The 24262-nt window shown below is 40.3% G+C and overlaps 1 protein-coding gene across 1 annotated transcript in view; it reads left to right on the forward strand.

Annotated features, from left to right (window-relative positions):
- HMGA2 (high mobility group AT-hook 2) overlaps positions 1-24262 on the forward strand; it is an 83787-nt gene that overhangs the window by 13478 nt on the left and 46047 nt on the right. The window contains exon 3 of the mRNA XM_075275877.1: positions 8896-8946. Coding sequence (XP_075131978.1) covers positions 8896-8946 — 51 coding nt within the window. The remainder of the gene's footprint in view (positions 1-8895; positions 8947-24262) is intronic.

Genomic DNA, 24262 nt, shown 5'->3' on the forward strand with positions numbered 1-24262 from the left:
CCTAAAGCAGTGATCCCAGGTACACCTGGCTGTACCTTGTGGATGTCGGGTATTTTAAATATTGTGACTTCTCAGTAGTTGCCATAACTGCTAATATACTAGTAGAGACATGGCGTCAATGCCCACAGTGATCGTGGGCACTAACCCTCTAATGTCTTGGTCAAAGCTGAGTAAGGTGCTATTTTTCCAACCTATTGAAGGCTCTCAAGCTAGACTACCTGTAATAGAACTATAGGTACTTCTCAATGCATTTTAAATCATTAGCTTAGCAGTGTATTGAATTAGGGATCAGATGACCTGGAGTACAAGACCCTTAGGCTAAGGCCCCACGGGCCGTAATCACAGCGCTAAAGTGCTGCGGAAAGAACCGCTGGGTGATCGCATTGCGATTCTTTCCGCAGCGCTTTAAAGAGAAAGTTCAGAGTTTTTCTCTGCTGATTTTCTCTTAACATTATATCTATGGGAAAGCTGCCGGCATTTCCGTAGATATAATTGACATGCTGTAATTTGAAAAGCCGCAACGGCTTTGCGAATCTCAGCGTGTCCACACTGCGATTTCTTCTGCAAAGTGGACATGGGATTCGCATGAATCCCATCCCCTTTGCTTGCACTGTAAAACACCGCGTTTTTTCCCGCAGCGTCTCCTCTGCGGGCAAATCGTGGTGTTTACGTCCCGTGGGGCCACGGCCTTAGGGAATCTAAAAATAAGTGTACTTAAAAAGAAAAAAAAAATAAAATCCACCTATTTACCTAGAATACAAAAATATTTTCTAAAAATAAGGGGAAACTTGACATAATAAACTTTATTCCATTACAGTTAATGCCACGGTGGGTGGGGGGAATAAGAGCTGAACTGCTATTTTTGCCTTGCGTAAAAATTTATTACAAAGTAATCGAAACAATAGGCTTTCCCCAAAAATTGTCTAAAAATAAAAAGTACATCTGGCCCTGCAAAAAAAAAAAAAAAACCTTTATGCAGTCCCATATTTAATTTTAAGGGGGTTAAAAATGTAAAAAAAAAAATGTTGGTATCACCATTATCGCACCAACCTACAGAATAATTGTGATCTGTCATTTTGGCTGCACAGTGAATGCAGTTAAAATTAAGCCTGTAAGAGAGTCGCACAAAGTTTTTCTCTAGTTCCACACCAGCCCACTCTGTTTTGTTTTTGTTTGCATTTTTCCAACTTGCCTGTACATTGTGTGTAGTATTAAATGGTACAATTACAAAGTACAATTTGTCATGCAAAAACTAAGCCCTACAGCTCTGAAAACAGAAAAGAAAAAAGTTATGTCTTCTGGAAGGTAGGGAGTAAAAAAAAAAGAAAAATGTCTGTGGCGCGAAGGGGTTTAATGTGAATGAAATTTGGAGATATGATTTGTAGTTTGTTTGAAGACCATCTATTCTTTGTAACTTTGGCTGCCACTTTTAAAAACTACAGTATTGCCTGTTCAAAATTTTCTTGTGACTGTGTTTAATAATTTTAGTACTTTATTTATATTTATACAGAGAGAACCACAATATCAGAAACACAGTTACATTTTTCCATGCAACAATTCTCTGAATATCTCCTAGAGTTTCTTTGTCTGCATTGTTTTTCTTTGCACTCATCAATATCAAAGCAATCCAATAATTTATTTAGGCTATATTCTTCCTCCTAAGGCCTCATGCACATAACCCTGTACATTCTGTGTGCTAGCCATATTGTTCAGCTATCACACTGACCCATTTTAGTCAATGGTCCCATACAAATGTTTGTCTGCTATCACAGGCCCTTATATTGGGCCATGAACCCCAGGCAAAACTCAGAAAGTCCTGTCTGAAGTAAATGAATGTGTCCGTGGAAGCACGAGTGGCCCTCTATCACTCATGTTCTGTTGAACCATGGACCTGACCTAGGCACACTATTGTAGTATATATGTAAGTATATTCTCATGAATTTCTATAAAGAAAATCCATGTGCAAGAATTTCTGCAAGCTATATTAAGGTGACAACAAATCTGACACTTATGAATTCATCCTAAAATGTGGTTTAATTCCAAATGTGCTACAGTTCCCCTTTGGCCAGTTTTGAGTAAATTACACAGATTTAATGGTAAACCTGAAAGCTATCTGTGCAAACTTGCTGGTTCTGCTCATTGTAGTGGGATTCGCTGTCCAGGTGCCCCACAAAGGCAGATGTTGTGGCTCAATCCTTTTATTTATTGAGAGTAGCTCTGCTGTAAGTGCCTGACAGAGCTTTATTCCTTTCTATTCATGAACATGCACACATGGCTGATCTCAGTGTGCATGTTTATGTGGCAGGCTGGTTGGGTAGTGGTTAGTTTTGTGGAGTCAATGCCTGCCAAGGTCAGAATGATTTTGATGGTCAGTGGGAGTGGGGGGATAGTTAGTGGTTTGTACAATATTATGCAGATGGTTTTCATTTTAGGGCTTAAAGAGAACTAATGACGTGTAAAGGCAAAAAAAAATAATGAAATGGTAGTATTTGACAATTAATTGGCGCCTCTCAAACCTGCCAACATTAAAAGGAAAAATATTCAAATCTTCAAAATCAGTGCAGATCTGTTCTCAAATGAGCTAGTTGTCTAGCCATTACAACTTGATCTTAGGCACAGTTCACATCTGCGTTCAGGTTTCTGTTCAAGGAGTCCGCTTGGGAACCCCTCAAATGGAAATGTACACTCATAAAAAAGATAAGATAAGATAATCCTTTAATAGTCCCACAATGGGGAAATTTCAGTGATACAGTTTCATAGATGGTACAGTAGTATATAACGAGAGAAACACATACAAGCTCATGGCAGATAGAGAAATCCTAGGAATCATAGCAACTAAAAAAAAGAAAGAAACACAGACACACTGCAGGATCATTTAGTTCTCTGTGCAGAGTGATGTTGATAATACAGCCGAATGTGGTTGGAGGACACGAGGAGGGGGGTCACAGCATGTAGATATAACAGGCAGAAATGTTTTTGCAGAGGTGGGGGGACATATGCAGCCATCATGAGAACATGTGGTAGTTCTTTGGTAGGTGGTGAGATCTCATGCTCACAGCTGATAGTTTGGTATCTTGCATCAGCGCTATTGTCCATTAACCACAAAAAAAATGCCCCAAATATCCTTCATCACAAAGCCCTCCTCCTTTCTTCTTACCACTGTGTTCTACTGCCCAGAGAGGTCTGAAGCCATCCAGGTAGACAGGGTGCTGCTCTCTTGCCAAGCTTCCATAAACACATGGGTAGGTGGGTGATGGTAGGTTCCCAGGCTGTAACAGAGTCCCACGTGTCCACAGTAAAAGAAAGAAATACCAGTCAGCTGTAGCATCTTCACACATCAGCAGTAGACGCCAAAAATCATGTCCTTGAAAAGAAGAAGTCCACACATCCATGTAGGTTTCTCCTCCATGCCGCATGGTGTCCATGCTGTCCTGGGGGGGATGGTAGCAGGCACATGTGTACACACAGGAAACCAGCTCTTGAGTCCATGCTTTACAATAGAAACAAAATACTCCACAGGGTCTTCCATTCGATTTATAGTTGCTAATTCATAGTGCTAGTTTGTTTAGTTACAGGATTCTTGAAGATACAGAGAAAAAGAGTGAAAAAGGAAAGATAAGGTTGCTCCCAGCTTGGAGCTCTGTATCAGGCAGCTAGCCACTCAAGGGGGCGGCGCCTAAGGAAACCTGCGGACCACATGGACTATAATGGGGTCCGCGTGGTTTCCACACAAAACCTGCACAGAGAGAAAAGTGCTGTTTCAAGGACTTTTGGGTCCGTTCAAAATAATGAACTTATGACAAATGTCTAAGGTCATCTGTTCTATTGTCTGTTAATGCGGTCTGTTTCTTTTTTTGCACATGCTCAGAAAGCAGAACAAAAAAAGGTAAAACATGGACAGTATGGAAAAAAAAGACAATAATGGGCACTAGCTGAGGCAAATGTGTCAGTTTTTTAACTGGTCCATTAAATGGATTGGTTAAAAAATTGACACATTAACATTAGTTAGTGTCTGTATTAATGTCTGTTATGACAGGTGTTTTTTTTTTTTATGGTCACTATCACAATGGACATCCAATGGTAGTGTCAGCACCCTCTAAGGATATGGCCACAATGGACTGATATTCAGCAAAAATGTCAGTGATATAAAAGGAATGAAAAGTTAAATAAATTGATGTGCCGATTATTAAAAAGCTGCTTTGCAGGTCAATTTATGATGCAGAATAGCCTGAAGCTTGTGAACAAGATTTTGTAAAAATGTCATCTACTCTTAGCATTCTAGTACCACGATGTGTGAATATACCCTATATCAGCAAAGTGAGGTCACAGAATTCCTGTTCTTAATATAGGTGATGGCGTGAGTAATGGATAGAACATATGCTGATCCTGTGGATATGTCATTAATGCTTGTACTTTAAGGAAACCTAGCATGGCAAAAGTAGTGCCTGACACTTAAAATTCAGGGTTTTTTTATGACCCAACAGTATAGGTGGTTCTTGCTTGTGTTTTTGTTTTTTTTGTTTTTTCCCACCATAAGTCTGCTTTTAAGTTTCTTTTTATAAAGGTATCACACCTTTATAAAAAGAAACTTAAAAGCAGACTTATGGTGAAAAAAAATAAAAAACAAAACAAGCAAGACCAACCTATACTGTTGGGTCATAAAACCCCCCCTGAATTTTAGCCTTTTTCCAAGAGGCTGCATGTCAGCTGTTTTTCAATATAGTAAATCTCATTATATACAGTGATATGTTTATGCATGTAACATTTATTTATAGCTTGCATGCATACTTCAGAGTGTATTAGGATGGTTTTAGTTTATTGTGCATAATTATTAAATGCGTTTTAAAGTCCTGTAGCAGATTTTTTTTGTCACCAAACATTAGAAATTACTAGTTTTTCATTGAATAAAGCTAGCGCCACACAGACAGTACTTTTCATGGATATGATTTTTTATTTTTTGCGTGTTCTTCATTGAGGTTTTTTTTTTTTTTTTTTTCTCTGCGCTATCGTTGCCTATTAAATCTAGAGGAAAAACTCTGTTTCCACAATGTGAAGCCTTTGGCTTGATATAGTTTTCTGAATAGAATGGATTCAGATTTTGCTTGGAGAACATTTTACGCGGGATCACAGTTCACTTTGAAATGTATATGAGACAGAAATTTTAAAAACTTCATCATTCCATATTGTGTGTTTTTTAAAAAAAATAATCTGTAAATTAATTTTTAACCCTTTTGCTGCCAGGGGTCTTCGAAAGTAAGACATCCCCCAGTAATAATAATTAGAGATGAGCGAACATCAGGCCGTTCGGGGTATTCGATTGGAATCGAATACCACGAGGCAAACGCAGTAAAAATTCGTATCCCTTCCCACCTTCCATGGCGCTTTTTTTGCACCAATAACTGTGCAGTGGAGGTGGGACAAGAACTACGATAACTGAGGCATTGAAAAAAAATTGGAAAAAGTAACTGGCTGACTAAATCAGTTGACCTCCAATTTATACGAATGGTGGATATAACATTCGATTAATTTGAGACTGTGAGCTATGTGACTGTGAGACAGGGATAGATGTACAGGCAGGGTTAGCTAGGGATTACCTTTATTTAGGTGGGAATGTTACTCACCCAGCTCTTTGGGACTCTATCTGGTCGGGATCCCTGTCGGCTTGCGATATGCGCGAGCTGACTTTTTCCCATTGGAATGCATTGACCAGCGTTGATTGGTCAAATGCCATATAGAGTACAGCATTCGGCCAATCAACGCTGGTTCTGCCGGAGGAGGTGGAGTCTAAGATCGGTCCAGCGCAGTTTCCATTGTGGTCCAATCTCAGATGTAGCAGTGCTGACACAGCTCTGGTACACTGAGAAGCAGCAGAGCTCAGCACACACACAGAGATGCAGCAGAGCTGAGTGTGCAGCAGGGTTCAACGCACACTCAGCTCTGCTGCATCTCGGGTGTAGCAGAGCTGAGCTCATGGCCAGCTCTGCTTCATCTCCGATGTAACAGTGTTGGCCGTGCGCTGAGCTTAACTGCATCTTTGGAGTAACCAAGCTGAGCGCACGGCCAGCTCCACTACATCTCGGCATAGGAATGCATTGCCCAGCGTTGATTGGCCAAATGCCAGACATAGTATAGCATTCGGCCAATCAACGCTGGTTCTGCCGGTGGAGGCGGAGTCTAAGATCAGTCCACAGCAGTCTCCATTCTGGTCCGATATTAGACTCCACCTCCTCACAGACGAGCCTCCGGCAGAACCAGCGTTGATTGGCTAAATGCTGTACTCTGTATGGCATTCGGCCATCATTTCCTGGGGTGTCATAGTGGACTTGGTGACTCGAATGGTGGGATCCCCTGAAACAAAGCATTTTTCCCCATAGACTATAATGGGGGTTGAATAGTGAGTGGCCTTTCGAAACGAATATCGAATATTTTACTGTTCGCTCATCTGTAATAATAATCTTTCTGTGCAAATATTGTATGAAGAAAAATATTGCAGACATCTGAACACTTTGCGGAATGTGTGTGCACAGGTATGCCGGCTGCTGACGCTGCTGCAATACGTTCCCGCTGCTGTAGGATGAGCTGGGAGATGCCCGCTGTGTATACACTACGCATCATATGCAGAAGGGGTCCACTCTCTCAGCTCATCCCACAGCAGCAGGAACAGTGGATACGACTTACAGCAGCGGCTGCAATGTTTTTCTTCATACAGTCTTTGTGCAGCAAGCACATCTCAGCGTAGCGCAGTGGTGGCAGCAGCACACAAAAATAAAATAAGACATCCCCTGAAAATAAGACCTAGCATATCTTTAGGACCAACATTTAATATAAGACACTGTCTTATTTTCGAGGAAACACAGCAGAAATTGCACAAAAATTCTAATTTGCCACTAAAGTGAATGCTCAAGCAATCACTTTCTGCAAACAAAATGTACTTTCCAATAAACTGCAAGATGTGAAGAATTCATACATCACAAAACACGCACGCACGCACGCACGCACGCACACACACACACACACACACTATAAATATAATATATAAAATATATTGTAGACAGGCAGAAGGAAAAGTTATAGATGGCAGGTATCTTCCACTAAGGTGACTGGCTGGAGTATGGGATCGGGATTTAGGTATTGTTGCAAACTCAGGCCTATACTCCAGTCCTGATTTTGCTGGCTGACCCAAGTGGTCAGCTGTTAAAGAACTCAGGTTGCCCATAGGAAGGGGCTGTGGTCGTCTCTTCTAGGAGAAACCTGTTGCACACACTGCCCTGTGTGTGTCTGGAGGAGAAAGCCCCAAAAATCACCTAGTGTGTTGGTGAGCAAACCCTGAGGATTTACTTGTATCCTGAAGTAAGGACTGCTTATGTTATTTTGACTTATCCTTCTGCTGAAGAAAGCCATTTTGTTCTATATACTGATGGACTGTGTAAACTTCTTCCAATAAAACTGCAAGTGTGAGCTGACCACCCTTGCCTCCGTCTACAATATATATATATATATATATATATATATATATATATATATATATATATATATATATATATATATATATATATATAATCAGGTATAGGTGTTAAATGCCAAAATCGCAGAAATGGCCAACCAATTTTGTGAATGCAAATGAAACAGGAGCTTGCATAAGAATATCCTTTTCGGTCTTCCATAAATCGTAGAAATGTATTAAACGTTCATATGTAGTGATAATTGCTATTGCTATTATTTTAGAGTGTAATGGATATTGTTAATGAGGTGCATTTTACTCTTGAAGGATTAGGTATGGACAGGGTCAAATGTAAACTTTGATAACTTTATGTAAGTGTTTGGTGCAACTCTTTTGGCGCCTCAACATGGATTATGATAAACGTTTGGGTCACAGTGCCAATAAACTTCCTGGTTATGTTTAGAGGGATTTTACAGAAGAATGCCCCTGTGATTAGACTCAGAGGGGTATTACATTGTATCTCTGTGACAATTAGAGAACAAAAGTATAGTATGTTCTCTGATTAGAGAGGGGATAACTTGACAGAAGTCACATACAGGTTAGGCATAGAAATTGATGATATATCATGGTCTCTGCAGTCTGCAGCTCTGTTCCTTCCCCCTCCTTCCTTCCAGGCCGGAAGGAGGAGGACACTTAAGAGCCCCATATCTCATGATCTGTTAGTTCTATCAAGGTTTGATTAATTTTAAAGACAATCTCATCTTTAAAATGATAGAAAGATCATCATGATACCACTTATAGATCAACTGTTAAATTGCTGTCAGGAATTGAGATCTAAAGTGGGATCTCAATGTTGAATAGCCTTTTTAACAGCAGATCGCTCCGAATCTGTAAGGGCTATCATGATGATCTTGGTATCATTTTAAAGATGAGATTCTCTTTTTTTAAAATGAATCCAAAATATCGGTATTAGTAGTAAGGACATATTGGATACGTCCTCTTCCACAAAAGTGCCACCCTGGGAAGATGAAAAGATATATGGGTGGCAAGGAGAGGGTTAAACAAGTCCTCCTCCAAAAACATACTAGTGAATGCTCCCAATACTTTATAGTTTGTGTCTATTGGGATAGGAATAATGCTCCTTTTACCACATTTATTTCCATAACTCTACGTTCAAATTTACCCACTTCACACACAGGAACAAAAAATGAATACCGTATTTTTCGGACTAAGACTCACTTTTTTCCCCTCCAAATATGGGAGGAAAATGGAGGTGCGTCTTATAGTCTGAATGTAGTAGAATATAGTCTGAATGTAGTGCAGCGCAAGTTTAGTCCCGTCGGTTAGAAGCAAAGAAGGTACGTTAATGGCCTGCCGTTGGTCAGTGTGCATTTAAATATTGTGCTGCCTGATGTATTTATACATATTTATATATTTTCTTTTAATTCTTTAAGAAAGAAGAGGGCAGTGGTGAGAAGCGTCCAAGGGGGCGTCCAAGAAAATGGGTAAGAATTTAATGATACTCTGTGCATGTTTATGGAGTGGTTGGAGGGGAAATAACATCTACTGTCATCTAACAGAGCAGGTCTTCTTTCACACTTTTTTTTTCTTTTGCTAAAATTAGGGCCAAATACAAATCTAGAGCTACTAAGCCTTAACTTCATATTTCAGGATCAGCTCATGATTATAGCCAAAGAATTGTATCCTAGACTCTAAGAACGCATCGCGGTTCTTCCCGCAGCACTTCGAGTTTTCCTCTGCGGACTTTGTTACAATTCCACGCTGGCTTTTTTTTTTTTTTTTTTTTCTCCGCAAACTGGGCATGGGATTCGCATGAATCCTATCCACTTTGCAAGTACTGTAAATCACGGTGTTTCCAGCCCGTGTGGCCCCGGCCTTAATAAGGGGGGAAAAAAACTGTTCCAAAACTGATGAATTTGTGAATGAGGCCTATAAGAAGTCATTGAAAATACCTCCTCTATTTTATGGAGGAAGAAACATGAATTATAGAACAAGGTTACTTATTTTCAGGGAACCTGGTGTATTTTGAACACTAAAGCACCATGGCTTAGTGGATGGTATAGTGTCCCAAATATCCTTATATTAGAGGTGTCCATGCCTGGGCTTTAAAAAAAAAAAAAAAATCATTTGTGCAAGCAGTGCACAGCAAGCACACGGACCCCATTTTAGTCTATGGGGCCCGTGCACTTTGACAGCACAGCGCTTGCAATTGCGATTGTATTGCGTCCGGAGGGTCTCCATGCGGACTCTAACCGGATGGAATACATACGCTAGTGTGAACCAGTGTGTTATAATAATCTAATGCAAAAAAAAAAAAAAAAAGCAGAAAAGTATGTGAAATTGAGTTGACTAAATGCACCATTTTAAACCTGAGATTGTTAAATTGGGGGACGCTGCTTGCTTCTGGCAATTTACATAGGAAAGATTTTGTCCACTGATATTGCAAAGATTGTGTTCTGCCGAATTTGCAACTGCACGAGATTGTCCATGAGCCAGGGAGTTGGCTGTCAGTGATGGCCACACTCCCCATAAAAAAGGAAGAGCTGGCTTATTACCGTCCATGTCACTCTAATTGCTGTATACACTGCTCACGATGAGCTGTGGAAACTGCCATCTTTTGCTGCTTTCTGCCATCATGGAGGTCATGTGATTGCTGGGTCCCATGGAACATTATCTACCTTAGAGGATCTAGATCAATGCTGTAGTGTTCTTCCTATAGCTGAGTGTGACATCAACCCTCGGTTACAGTGCAAATTGTCAGTTTCATGTTAAATTATCCCCAAAAGGTCAAGTTTTTTAAAGAAACCGAAGGACTTAATCTGGGAATAATAGCCAAGTTAGTATAACTCCTACGAAGGATGAGGTTCTCTTCAGAAACTGCTGCTCAACATGGGTCAGAAGAAATAATGTCTCTCATTATGGAGAGACTGGTACAGGGATTTATTAGACCATGCATGCCCTGCTAAGAATTCTGGGTAAGGAATATAAAAATATAATTTTAACATCTGGATATTTCAGAAAGGGGGAAAAATGACATAAAAATAAAGCCCGATGTGTCACTTAAATGTTGTTGTCTTCAAAACTAGATGTATCAAAAAACTCAAAAATGGGCATGGTCATGAACTAGGGGCAATGGCCTGATCATGATGTGGTTTGAAAGAAAGCAGTTTTTGTTTTATTTTTTTAATTAGATTCTATTTCATATTCTTGCATATGGTATGCTAGTAAAAAGAAAATATTACGCAGAGTTACATGAGATCCAAACCGTGATGAAAATGTTTCTTTGACTTGGAAAATGTTAGAAATTGCCATTTTCTTTTACTGGAGCTTCATATAGTATGCACCTTAGATAAAAATCTTAGTACTAAAACTATGTTTTATCATTAAAACTTCAAAGCATTCCTGTTGTCTGTTTGTAAGATCTACAGCAAGGTCAGGTCACTTATTCATCCAGTTGTTTGAGCTGCCATTTAAACTAATTTTCATTTTTTTTCATAACACTTTGTTTCTTCACTTTCAATGCAGTAGATTACACATAAATATATAATATTTAATGTTCACTAGGTTAATAAATAGTTATAACATATTCTGTATTTTATATTTTGAGTGCTTTTTAAATGGATTCTGTCATTTAAAAAAAAAAGTTTTTAAACTAATAGCTGCAAAATGGAATAGCCTTTATAAAGGTTATTCATCTCTTACCTTTATCTTGAAGGTCCGCGCCGCTGTTTTTGAATTTTTTTTTTTTCTTCTTTATGCTGATTGCGCTCATAAAGCACCGGGGTCGTGCCATCTATGCTATGAGCACAGCATTCCAGCGCCGCCTTTCTTCTGCTCCGTTTTGCACACTCATCCTCTTCTTATAGGAGACTACTGCAAAATGGCCGACGAAACAGCCGACTGCGCGTTTCCATCGGCCATTTTGCGGTGGTCTCGTGTAAGAAGAGGAGGAGAATGCTGGACGGAGCAGAAGAAAGATGGCAGTTTAATGCTGTGTTCTTAGTACAGAGGGCTTGCCCCCTATGCTTTATGAGCGCAGTCAGCTTAAAAAACAAATATTCAAAAACAGCAGCGCAGACCTTCAAGATAAAGGTAAGAGATGAATAGACTTTATTTATTATTATTATTTATTATTAAGGGCTATTCCAATGTGCTATTAGTTTAAAACTGTTTTTAGAATGATAGAATCCCTTTAATAACCATTTTCAAGTTATTTTGCCTAAGTTAAAGGTAAAATTTTTGGTCAGTATTAACAATACGTGTGACTTGTTACATGTAATTTTATATTTTTTTTTTAAAGAATGCATGGCTATTTTTACGATAAATTTTTAGTATTTGCATGTAAGACATTGTTCATGTCTGCGTTATCTCTTGTCCTGCTACATTATAGGGACAAAATGATGAAATTAAGGCTGCGTTCACGCAGGGGTTTTTTTTTTTGTCTGGAATTTTTTTTTTTAATATAGATTGTGAGCCCCAAATGGGGACCACAATGTACTCCCCCCCCCCCCCCCCCCCTAACCACTGAGCCACTGTGTTGCCCCATTTGTGGTCTGGAATTTGGTCAGGAAACTGACTCAAATTCCTCCTCCTAAAAACCCCTCACCATATTGTGAGGAGTTTTTAGGAGGAGGAATTTGACTCCATGTGAACGCAGCCTAACAGAAGCACCTGATCTGTTGCATGATGGATAGGAACACCACCTGTAAAACCCCATTCAGGTCAGGGCCCCACATTGCAGTTACTGTAAGACACTGTGGTTTTTGCTGCAGTGTTTCAGCAAAGTGGAAGGGATTCTGGCTAATTCCATCCACACATTGTAGAAAAAATGTATGTGGTGAACATGCTCGATTTCGTTCAGCATTTTTAATATAATCTGAAAACATAACCAAAATTTAGTTCCTTTGTTGCATTTTCTAGTTTTCTCTATCTGTGAATTATTAGCACAGTAAAGATTTACATAAAGAGGTTGCATCATGAGGGTCTAATCGGTGGAGTTGACTTCTGATAACAAGAATGGAACCACAGTGAGAAGAGGGACTCCTTCCTTTGGTGGTGGTTTTATTATCCATGTTATTTTTTTATGAAAAAAACAAAACATAAACCTTTTGTAATTCTAACACTTGACTAAGCTGTAATGGTTTGTGACATCCTATCTCATGCAGACAGACCATGAGCTATGGGCATTATGATCTGGAGCAGATCCCTTTAACTTCTATGGTAGAGTTTTCTAGGCATGTTCTGTGAGCATAAGGTCATGTGTGTAGAGAAGAGGGAAAGAGATGAAAAAGCTGTGAAAAAAAAAACCTATTAGGACTGGTGGATTCTGTGTCTTATCTATATATACATAATAGCTGTGATCATAAGTCTGCTAATATGTGAGGGGACTGTGGCAAAGAAATTTACAAAAATTATAAAAGTTAATTTAAAAAAAGGGCATTTTATGGCAACACACAACATTCCCAAATCCACTTCCATCCAGTGATGATGAAATGGTTGCACATAGCTTGTCCCAGTTTTCACAACCAAGCTGAAAAGTGAAGCTTTCTATCTGTCTATCACCTCCATTGAGTGTAGACTACACCGCTCGTACATGGGACTTCCGTGAATATCTGAGCAATGAGGCTTGTCAATTCTTGGAAATCCCATAAAGTCAATGGAAAATCCCATACAAGTCAATGTGCATGTGTGGTGTGCTCACTGTAGCTGCAAGATAGGGGTCCGCTGTCGTTTAGGATGGCAATACCCTTAGTATAAGTGAAATGTAATTGCTCTTTGACCATCCCCTTACCAAATGCACATTTGCCTTATTATTGGGCAATAATATAGTGTCTAGAAATCAATATGATCCTAAGTTTTATCTGCATAGAAGGGAGTCCTTTTAAATATAATTTGTATATCTTATGTATTAGTATATAATGACAAGAAATGAGATTGGTATGAAAGGTCCATAGTATCTTGTTGGTTACCACCTTCTTTAAAGGGTTAAATAGCACATTAGGGTGATGAAAGGATTTCCATTTGTTATGGATGTCACATTTGGAGAAAAATAACTTTGAAGAAATGATACAGTTGGTTTATTGGCGTTGGGCTATCGGCCCCGGGAGCGCTGAAGTAGGATAGGTCATATCATAGCAGTGGGTGAATCAACTCCCTTTGCACAGGGAGTTGCAAACTGGAGATGGTAGAGGTCTGAGTGGCAAAAACAGTGCTCCCATGGCTGAAGGCCTGCTCCATTGCACCAGCTGTCTTTTACATAACACTTGAAAATTGTTCTCAAAAACTACAAAAGTGACCTGCATAACAAGGGTATGTAGTTCATCACTGTAATGTGCTCTGTAACTAGAGGAAGTTCAATATGCTTGGGGAGGTGACAGACTGCCTTTAACAAAGAATTCTGGTATCTATTTCTCTAGTATAAAATACGCAAGTCTTCTGGAAAATTTGGTTAATATAAGAATTTGGTTATTGCCATGCAGACTTGTGATCTGAGCTTTTGCATATAGACCATATATCACCTTCCTGGTTGGCTTTGTTGGCACCTTGTCACATTCTTGTGGGTTAGAGGAATTCATTGTTCTTGTTTGAACTGATAAGAACAAAAAAGGGTTTTCTGCCTAAGACCTTGGGAAAGGCAGAGGGGGTGGAATGTTGACATGGAGCAGCAGGGCTGCACTTTCCCAAGCTTTTCACACTGCATTATTCTATAGACCCTAGGTGTACAAATCCGAGCCTTATGTAGTGTCCACACATAAATAAATCCAAATATATTCTTGTCAGTAGCTGTAAGGAATTGAGCTCTGGTTTATCCCTTTTGATTATATTTTTTTTTATAGGTTTCCCCACTGAATTATATAAATACTTCTCAAAAAATTAAAGGGAACACTCAAATAACACATCCTAGATCTGAATGAATGAAATATTCTCATTGAATACTTTGTTCTGTACAAAGTTGATTGTGATGACAACAAAATCACACAAATCATCAATGGAAATCAAATTTCTTAACCAATGGAGGCCTGGATTTGGAGTCCCCCCCCAAAATTAAAGTGGAAAAACACACTACAGGCTGATCCAACTTTGAAGTAATGTCCTTACAACATGTGAAAATGAGGCTCAGTAGTGAGTGGCCTCCACATACCTGTATGACCTCCCTACAACGCCTGGACACGCTCCTGATGAGGTTGCGGATGGTCTCCTAAGGGATCTCCTCCCAGATCTGGACTAAAGCATCTGCCAACTCCTGGACAGTCTGTGGTGCAACATGACTTTGGGGGATGGATTGAGACATGATGTCCCAGATGTGCTGAATCGGATTCAGGTCTGGGGAACGGGCGGGCCAGTCCATAGCTTCAATGCCTTCATCTTGCAGGAACTGCTGACACACTCCAGCCACATGAGGTCTGGCGTTGTCCTGCATTATGAGGAACTCGGGGCCAACCGCACCAGCATAAGGTCTCACAAGGGGTCTGAGGATCTCATCTCGGTACCTAATGGCAATCAGGCTACCTCTGGTGAGAACATGGAGGGCTTTGCGGCCCTCCAAAGAAATGCCAACCCACTGCCAAACCGGTTGTGCTGAAGGATGTTGCAGGCAGCAGATCACTCTCCACGGCGTCTCCAGACTGTCATGTCTGTCACATTGTGCTCAGTGTAAACCTGCTTTCATCTGTGAAAATCACAAGGCGCCTGTGGCGAAGTTGCCAACCCTGGTGTTCTGTGGCAAATGCCAAGCGTCCTGCATGGTGTTGGGCTGTGAGCATAACCCCAATCTGTGGACATCGGGCCCTCATACCATCTTCATGGAGTTGTTTTCTAACTGTTTGTGCAGACACATGCACATTTGTGGCCTGCTGGAGGTCATTTTGCAGGGCTCTGGCACTGCTCCTCCTGTTCTTCCTTGGATAAAGGCAGAGGTAGCGGTCCTGCTGTTGGGTTGTTGCTCACCTACGGCCCCCTCCACATCTACTTTAGTACTGGCCTGTCTCCTGGTAGCGCCTCCAGCCTCTGGACACTACACTGACAGACACAGCAAACCTTCTTGCCACAGCTCACATTGATGTACCATTTTGGATGAGCTGCACTATCTGAGCCACTTGTGTGGGTTATAGAGTCTACTTCATGCTACCACGAGTGTGAAAGCACAATCAACATTCAAGTGACCAAAACATCAGATGGAAAGCATTGGTACTGAGATGTGGTCTGAGGTCCCCACCTGCAGAACCACTCCTTTATTAAGTGTGCCTCGATAATTGCCAATAATTTCCATCTGTTGTCCATTCCATTTGCACAACAGCATGTGAAATTGATCGTCAATCAGAGTTGCTTGGTGTTACTTTGTGTTGCTTAAGTCTTCCCGTTTATTTTTTTTGAGCAGTGTATATGGAAATGTTTGGTTAGTTAGGAAGACATTAGTGAATACTCCTGTGGTATCTGGTGTATAATTGTCATGCTATGAATTATATTGCATAGCTCTTGAATCTGTTTAGTACAAACAAATAGAAGTCAAACAGTTCATACACAAGTATGAGATCACAGTTTAATACATGACTACTTTTTAACAAAGTAAAACAATACAATATAACCTCTCTTCAAGAGGAAGGTCCCTACCCCTGGAAGAGAACCATCTGAATCTCGTTGTACACATTAACACTTTTGATGTGTCTAAAATATAAAACATGAAAATGAGCACACAGAATACAACTGTAGAAAAAAATGTAATATAAACTGCCAATAAGTTATGATGATCCACATCATACTGTCATGTAGAGAAGTGGGCAAAGTCTTGTGGTCCCGGGCACTCTTGTCTGGGGCCCCCCTACCTCTTCCCTATAGTGAATTCTTGATAGTGATGGCTACAAGTGCAAGGGAGTTTAATAAACCTTAGTGTGGTTAGGGTAATCTGTGGATCTCCTTGGCTTATGGGACAGATGGAAGTTGCAGTCTCAATATTGATGCTAGTGCTTTTGGCCCCCTAAGTCTTCCAGGCCCTAGTGCGACTGTACCGTCTGCACTTCCTAAAGTTACGCCCCTGGCAATATGTCTTTTGTAAGGTTTTAACATCTCTGCGCCTTCTTGGTATATGTACCTGCTCTATAAGTTGACATTTAAAGTGGATCTTTCGTCACTTGGGGCACATGCAGTTTTATACACCGCTAGAAAGCTGACAGCGCATTGAATTCAGCACACTGTCGGCTTTCACAACCTGTGCCCCAGGTGAAGAGCTATAGGTGCCGGTACCGTAGCTCTTCACCCGTCAGAAGGGCGTTCCTGACAGTCTGTCCTTCCTCACAGCAGCGCCTATAGCGCTGTACTGTGAGAGTGGGGAGGAACGCCCTTCTGACAGTGAAGAGCTACGGTACCGGCACCTATAGCTCTTCACCTGGGGCACAGGTTGTGAAAGCCGACAGTGTGCTGAATTCAGCTCACTGCCGGGGCACATGCGGTTTTATACACTGCTAGAAAGCCAAGTGATGAAAGGTCCTCTAAGTTGTGCAATGATACGTTATGGTTTCACATGATATGGCACCACAGTGATGTGAGGACTTTGTTTATGTGGTCTCCTATATGCTGCATTGTTTCACCAACATGTAGGACACTTTACAAGATGAATGATATTTCTGGACTGACGGGTAGCCCTTCTCCTTAAATGCCTATGCTGAATGGGGATGACAGAAACAATCCCCTTTTGATAATGTTACATTGAAAACACTGTTATGCCAGGGCCCCAATAGCGTGTTTTGCGGTGGCGTTTCACAGTACAGTATATTTTCTAGTGTGCTAGGATAACATTTTTGTATAACACTTGTTGTGGTAATGGCAGCTTTACCATATCCCATCCCTAAGCCACACAGATCCTTTGAGTGGTAGGAGATTCCCATGCTGCAGAGAAGTCATCTTCTGTGTAACAAACAGGCAGTGTTTCAGTGCTCTCTGCTGGAGAAGCTAAGAGGCATTACTCCTGGGTCTAGCGCAAATGGCAGAAGCACAGGTGTAACTCATGCTGACTTGTCTTGAGTAAGTCTTTTTTATGAAGACTTCATGTATTAACCATGGTTAACCCCCTTCCTGATATCTGCCATATTTGTACAGATGATGCCTTAGTTTCTTTAAACAGCAGAGACCCAGTAGCAATGTTCATCAATTTCTCCTATGATGTGTTCAGATGTGACCATGACATCTCAGTGGTTACTTTCCATTTTGGTGCCATTTCTGGTACTCTGATGGCTAACATGGCAACCAAAATGCTCCCTCTGTATCACCACAGGAGTGCCAAGAGTATGCCGAAGGCCTGCCAATCTTACATTTCTATTAAACCCTCTCTCAGGCAGAATTTAATACTAATCTAATCTGATTTTTCCATAGACTGCAATATTGTTGTAATACTATTCTGTGGATGAGACCTAAGTATGCAAATTCAATTGGGGCTGGGAATCACCCTTTAAAGGGGCTCTATTTCACTACACTAAAATGGCGCCGGAGCACTACTGTGCACTACTTTTATTGAATGAGTAGTGGGGCCAGAATAGCCTTTCTAAGGGATATTTAGCAATATGTCTATCGCATATTGCTGAATTAAGTGATCGAGCCCCTTTAAAGCATCAGCAATAATATTGACTACCTTGTATAGGTAGTAGTGGTAGTTAGTAGTAGATAAAAGCTGAAGTTTTAATGGTATGAACATTTCACCAAACTATAAAAATAGGGTATTGCTATTATTGTACTAACCCACAGAATAAAGACAGCATGCAGTTTTACCTGTACAGTTAATGGCTAAGGCCCGTTTCACATCTGTGGTCGGGTTTCCGTTCGGGGAGTCTGCTTGGGGAACCGGGCCGAAAAGCAAAACCATAACAAGATGGTGCACCTGCTTTCTGATCACAGAACAGGCCTCAGGTCTTCTGACGTGCCTATACAGCAAATAATTGGAACCTATATTAAATAATTTTGAAGCTTTTTTTTTTTTTTTTTTTTTTTTTTTTCTACTGTTCTTCTGTTATTCCTAGTAGAATATTGACAACTGAGTCATTGATTGGAGTGTTTCCCTAAGGACTGACACTGCAGTCTAGGAAGAACAGAGGAACGGCATTACGTAGTTATAGGAAGTTATTTAATGAGATAGGGAAAAGCAAGTATTTATTGAGGTTAAAAGGGTTGTCCAGGCAAAAATGGACTACCCTTTTAAAGTTTATGCTTTTTGTTTTTTCACTGCCTCCAGCTTACTCACCTGTCCCCTATGCTTCAGTGTCCCCCGAGCCTCCTGGTTCAACTGCTCCCGCTGCATCTTCTGGTGTTGTGCTGAAGCCGAAGGGCCTGAATGTCACTACCTGTGACATCACTGGTCCTCTTCTTGACGCTGTTTGATTGGCCTCAGTGGTCACATGGCTGCTGAGGCCAATCGGCAACTTCAGCACACCAGGAGAGCAAATGAACCAAGAAGTGCTGGACAACAACTGAATAATGTGGGAAAGGGGAGTGTGTTTATTATATTATAATATATACAGTACAGACCAAAAGTTTGGACACACCTTCTTATTCAAAGAGTTTTCTGTATTTTCATGACTATGACAATTGTAGATTCACACTGAAGGCATCAAAACTATGAATTAACACATGTGGAATTATATACTTAACAAAAAAGTGTGAAACAACTGAAAATCTGTCTTATATTCTAGGTTCTTCAAAGTAGCCACCTTTTGCTTTGATTACTGCTTTGCACATTCTTGGCATTCTCTTGAAGAGCTTCAAGAGGTAGTCACCGGAAATGGTCTTTCAACAGTCTTGAAGGAGTTCCCAGAGATGCTTAGCACTTGTTGGCCCTTTTGCGTTCACTCTGCGGTCCAGCTCACCCCAAACCATCTCGATTGGGTTCAGGTCTGGTGACTGTGGAGGCCAGGTCATCTGGCGTAGCACCCCATCACTCTCCTTCTTGGTCAAATAGCCCTTACACAGCCTGGAGGTGTGTTTGGAGTCATTGTTCTGTTGAAAAATAAATGATGGTCCAACTAAACGCAAACCGGATGGAATAGCATACTGCTGCAAGATGCTGTGGTAGCCATGCTGGTTCAGTATGCCTTCAATTTTGAATAAATCCCCAACGGTGTCATGAGCAAAGTACCATCACACCTCCTCCACCATGCTTCACAGTGGGAACCAGGCATGTCGAGTCCATCCGTTCACCTTTTCTGCGTCGCACAAAGACACAGTGGTTGGAACCAAAGATCTCAAATTTGGACTCCTCAGACCAAAGCACAGATTTCCACTTGTCCATTCCTTGTGTTCTTTAGCCCAAACAAGTCTCTTCTGCTCATTGTCTGTCCTTAGCAGTGGTTTTCTAGTAGCTATTTTACCATGAAGGCCTGCTGCACAAAGTCTCCTCTTACCAGTTGTTGTAGAGATGTGTCTGCTGCTAGAACTCAGTGTGGCATTGACCTGGTCTCTAATCTGAGCTGCTGTTAACCTGTGATTTTTGAGGCTGGTGACTCGGATGAACTTATCCTCCACAGCATGAGGATAATACACTACATTATCCTCCTGGTCTTCCTTTCCTGGGGTGGTCCTCATGTGAGCCAGTTTCTTTGTAGCGCTTGATGGTTTTTGCAACTACACTTGGGGACACTTTCAAAGTTTTCCCAATTTTTCGGACTGACTGACCTTCATTTCTTAAAGTAATGGTGTCTGTTCATTTTTCTTGACTTAGAATTTGTATATGGCAAGAAAAAAAGCTGCTAACAGTCTATTCAGTAGGACTATCAGCTGTGTATCCAGCTGACTTCTGCACAAACAATTGATGGTCTCAACCCCATTTATAAGGCAAGATATCCCACTTATTAAACCTGACAGGGCACACCTGTGAAGTGAAAACCATTTCCGGTGACTACCTCTTGAAGCTCATGAAGAGAATGCCAAGAATGTGCAAAGCAGTAATCAAAGCACAAGGTGGCTACTTTGAAGAACCTAGAATATAAGACATTTTTTTCAGTTGTTTCACACTTTTTGTTAAGTATATAATTCCACATGTTACCTCATAGTTTTGATGCCTTCATTGTGAATCTACAATTTTCATAGTCATGAAAATACAAAAAATTCTTTGAATGAGAAGGTGTGTACAAACTTTTGGTCTGTACTGTACATTTTAAAAGAAATGGGTTAAGCAAATTGACATTAGCACAAATGAAATAAATAATAGTAAATATCGTAATATCAAAACCTTCCAAAAAAAAGATAAAACTTCTTGCTGATTCCTTGTTTTCCACATATTGATGATATATTTGCATTCTTTACTGATGTTGTATATTAGGTAAAACTTTTTACCAAGAAACTGAATAGGATATGTGGGGACCCGAAAAATGGAAACCAAATCCACTTAAAAAGCAGTTACCGAAGAACCTATTGTCTTTTTGCAGTAGTGGATGTAATTTGCGTGTGATTCCTCTCAGCGTCTCCAGGTGTGGGTTATATGTGACGACCAGGGGCACCCGATTGTTTTTCTGTTTGGTATTGTATTTTAATAAATCCGATCTTGGTATTCTGGTGACTGGGTCTGAACAACAACTGAAAACCTTCCATGAACAATTGAACCAGTTCCATCCCACCATCAACCTGACGCTCAATTACTCCTTCTCTGAAATAAACTTCCTGGACGCAGTCATCAAAATACAGGATAACAAAATTGAGACATCACTGTATCGGAAACCAATTGACCGCCCAACCTACCTAAGATGGGATAACTTTCATCCAAAACACATAAAGAACTCCAGTGTCTACAGCCAGGCTATCAGATACCATCGCATATGCTCAAGCCCTGCAGATAGAGACAAACACCTTGGAGGCCTCAAAACCACGTTCTTGAGGCAGGGTTACCATCCAAGAATAATTGATAACCAAATCACCAGGGCCAACAGAATACCAAGATCGGATTTATTAAAATACAATACCAAACAGGAAAACAATCGGGTGCCCCTGGTCATCACATATAACCCCCACCTGGAGACGCTGAGAGGAATCGCACGCAAATTACATCCACTACTGCAAAAAGACAACCGTCTAAAATCCATATTTCCAGACCCCCCTCTCCTGTGCTATGGACAGCCACCAAACCTCAGGAATATGGTGATTAGCAGCTCACTGTCACCTCCAACTAACACAGGAACATTTCCATGCAGACAGAAAAGATGCAAAACCTGCCCTCACATACTGACCATTGACAGGATAGAGATACCAAACTCTAACAAGGAATATAAAATCACAGGTACGTTCACCTGTAACACACCTAATGTAGTGTATTTAATAATATGCACCAAATGTTCCACTGAAAATCTGTATGTTGGAGAGACCGGTCAGAATCTCAGAATAAGAATGAACGCACATTGCCATACAATTAGAGAACAAAGAATGGACCTTCCTGTGTCAAAACATTTCTGCAACAAAGATCATAATATCACCAATGACATGAAAATCCAAGAGGAACAGACGGATTTATGAGTACAAGTGCATGACCCTATTTAATACTCTGGAGAATGGAATGAACCTTTCACATGGGTTCATGGCATCCTACAGAAATCATTGACCTGGGGGCCACACGGTGGCTCAGTGGTTAGCACTTCATCCTTGCAGCGCTGGAGTCCTGGTGTTCAAATCCCGCCAAGGGCAAAAAACCATCTGCAAGGAGTTTGTATGTTCTCCCCGTGTCTGCATGGATTTCCATCCCATATTTCAAAGACATACTGATAGGGAAAAATGTACATTGTGAGCTCTATGTGGGGCTCACAATCTACATTTAAAAAAAAAAAAGAAATCATTGACCTGAGACAGCCATAAAGACACTCTGAACTGATAAGAACCTGGGGGGGATTTGTTTGCGTGTACATACCAATAAACCTCTCCCCTCCCCCCCCCCCCCCCCTCCTAAAATTCTATCCCTATGTGTCCTGTTGTACATAAATATGCAGCCTTCAGAAATTGTTTTTAGTTATATCTGAAGAAGAAGCCGGGAGCTTTGAAACGTTATATTCTGTCATCATTATGAGTTAGCCATTAAAAAAGGTATCATCTACTGAAGACTTTCAAGTGTTTTTTTTGTTTTTTTTATCTATTGTAGTAAGTCTTCATAGTTTTTTTGTTTGTTTGTTTTTTTTTCCCCCCATTATTTTAGGTGACTTATTATGTAAAGACCTAGACTAGATATACGTGCCTCAAAAAGAGTTGGCCACTTCCAGTTAGACTTTCTTTAACATAGAAAAATAAACATTTTTCATAAATACGGTCACGCCTGAACCGCTTAATTTAATATTTTCTATATGCATACCATATTCTGTTGTCTTACAGTTGAATTGGAACTTCATAGGTATAAATCATGGGAAGGGTAGTGTTACAACAACGTAAAATTGCTATTATACCACACGCCTTTTTAAATGAGTTATTGCTCAGCTTTGGAAAAGTGTGTTTATTTTACAGTGGTTTCCCAAAAGTATGCAAGTGGTTACAAATATGTAGACTGCTAACGATGGGAGGTGCCACTACATTGAGAAATCCATTCACAAATGTCGGACACACATTTGTATCACTAGTGAACTGATATTCGGGTCCATTCACACAGAGGAAAATAGTGAGGAATTTGGTGTGGAATTTCAGCGCTGAAAAAAAAAAAAAAAAAAAAAGCCTCCCATTGACTTTTTCTGCTAGCACCCTTAAGGAATGAACCTCTTCAATAACTATTCAGAAGTTTTTCCCATGTTACATGCGCACATTCTGTTAATTGTTTGCATTAAAAGTCAAATTAGAATTTTGAGGAATTCCAATAATAAAAGCATTAAAAATTTACAGATCTATCATGGTAGGTTTGTCTATACGTTATAACCATGGCATACGTTAGTGTGAGTTGTGTGTTTTAACTATGTGTTATGGTTTAGCTCTTTATAGGCTTACTGACAAATGAATAGCCATATATGGTGAATACTGGAGAAGTTAGAACAAGGAGCGGCAAGACATGTCATTTCTGGTTAGCTATGTTTGGCAGTTTGCATCTGACTTTGTATACACTTGTAGTAGTATGATTTGGTTTTGGTAACAAATATCTTTCCAACTGTATTTTAGAAGACCTGATGATGTCTCATATCAAAAATGTTTGATCATTTACAATTGCATGAACACCAAACAGGACAATCTTGCCATGTAACAACCTGTACAACCCTACATTAGGCTTAACACCATTTATAAATTGTGTGTTTGCAATCCCTTCTCAACAGCCACTTTAATAATATGGCGGACGTCAGGTTTTTAATGATGGGACCTGCGCAGAAGCAGAGTGGACACAACAGCTGCCCGTTTTCCTGCTGTGTTACACAGTGGAGATCATGCAGTCATACCTGCCATCAGACACCTCTCTGATTATAGGAATTAACTGTTTTGATTCCTCTTGGTTCCCATCCCCCCCCTCCCCCATTCCTTCCAGTGGTGCCATCACCCCATTCATGTTGTGGTGACTGTGAGGACTAGTAGCCATATTGTGACCCTCGTAACTTTCTTATATTTTCATGTATGGTTCTGCGGCATTATCTTTTGGGAATATAGGATGATGTGATCATTTATATTTTTTTTTTTTTTTTTTTTTTTGAGGGAGCGTTGCTGAAGTGGCCAAAGTGTCTTGTGCATTTAGATTTTTTTTTTATGATATGGAATTCACTGAATGGTTATCCCATAAATATTTTTATAGTCTGGACATCTCCAGATGTGAGTGCCTAATATTTTAGTTTTAATTCAAGGGAGTGAATTTACTTTTAAATTGATAATATTTTTTAA

Source organism: Leptodactylus fuscus, chromosome 5, assembly GCF_031893055.1.
Source record: "Leptodactylus fuscus isolate aLepFus1 chromosome 5, aLepFus1.hap2, whole genome shotgun sequence".
Classification (NCBI taxonomy): Eukaryota; Metazoa; Chordata; class Amphibia; order Anura; family Leptodactylidae; genus Leptodactylus; species Leptodactylus fuscus.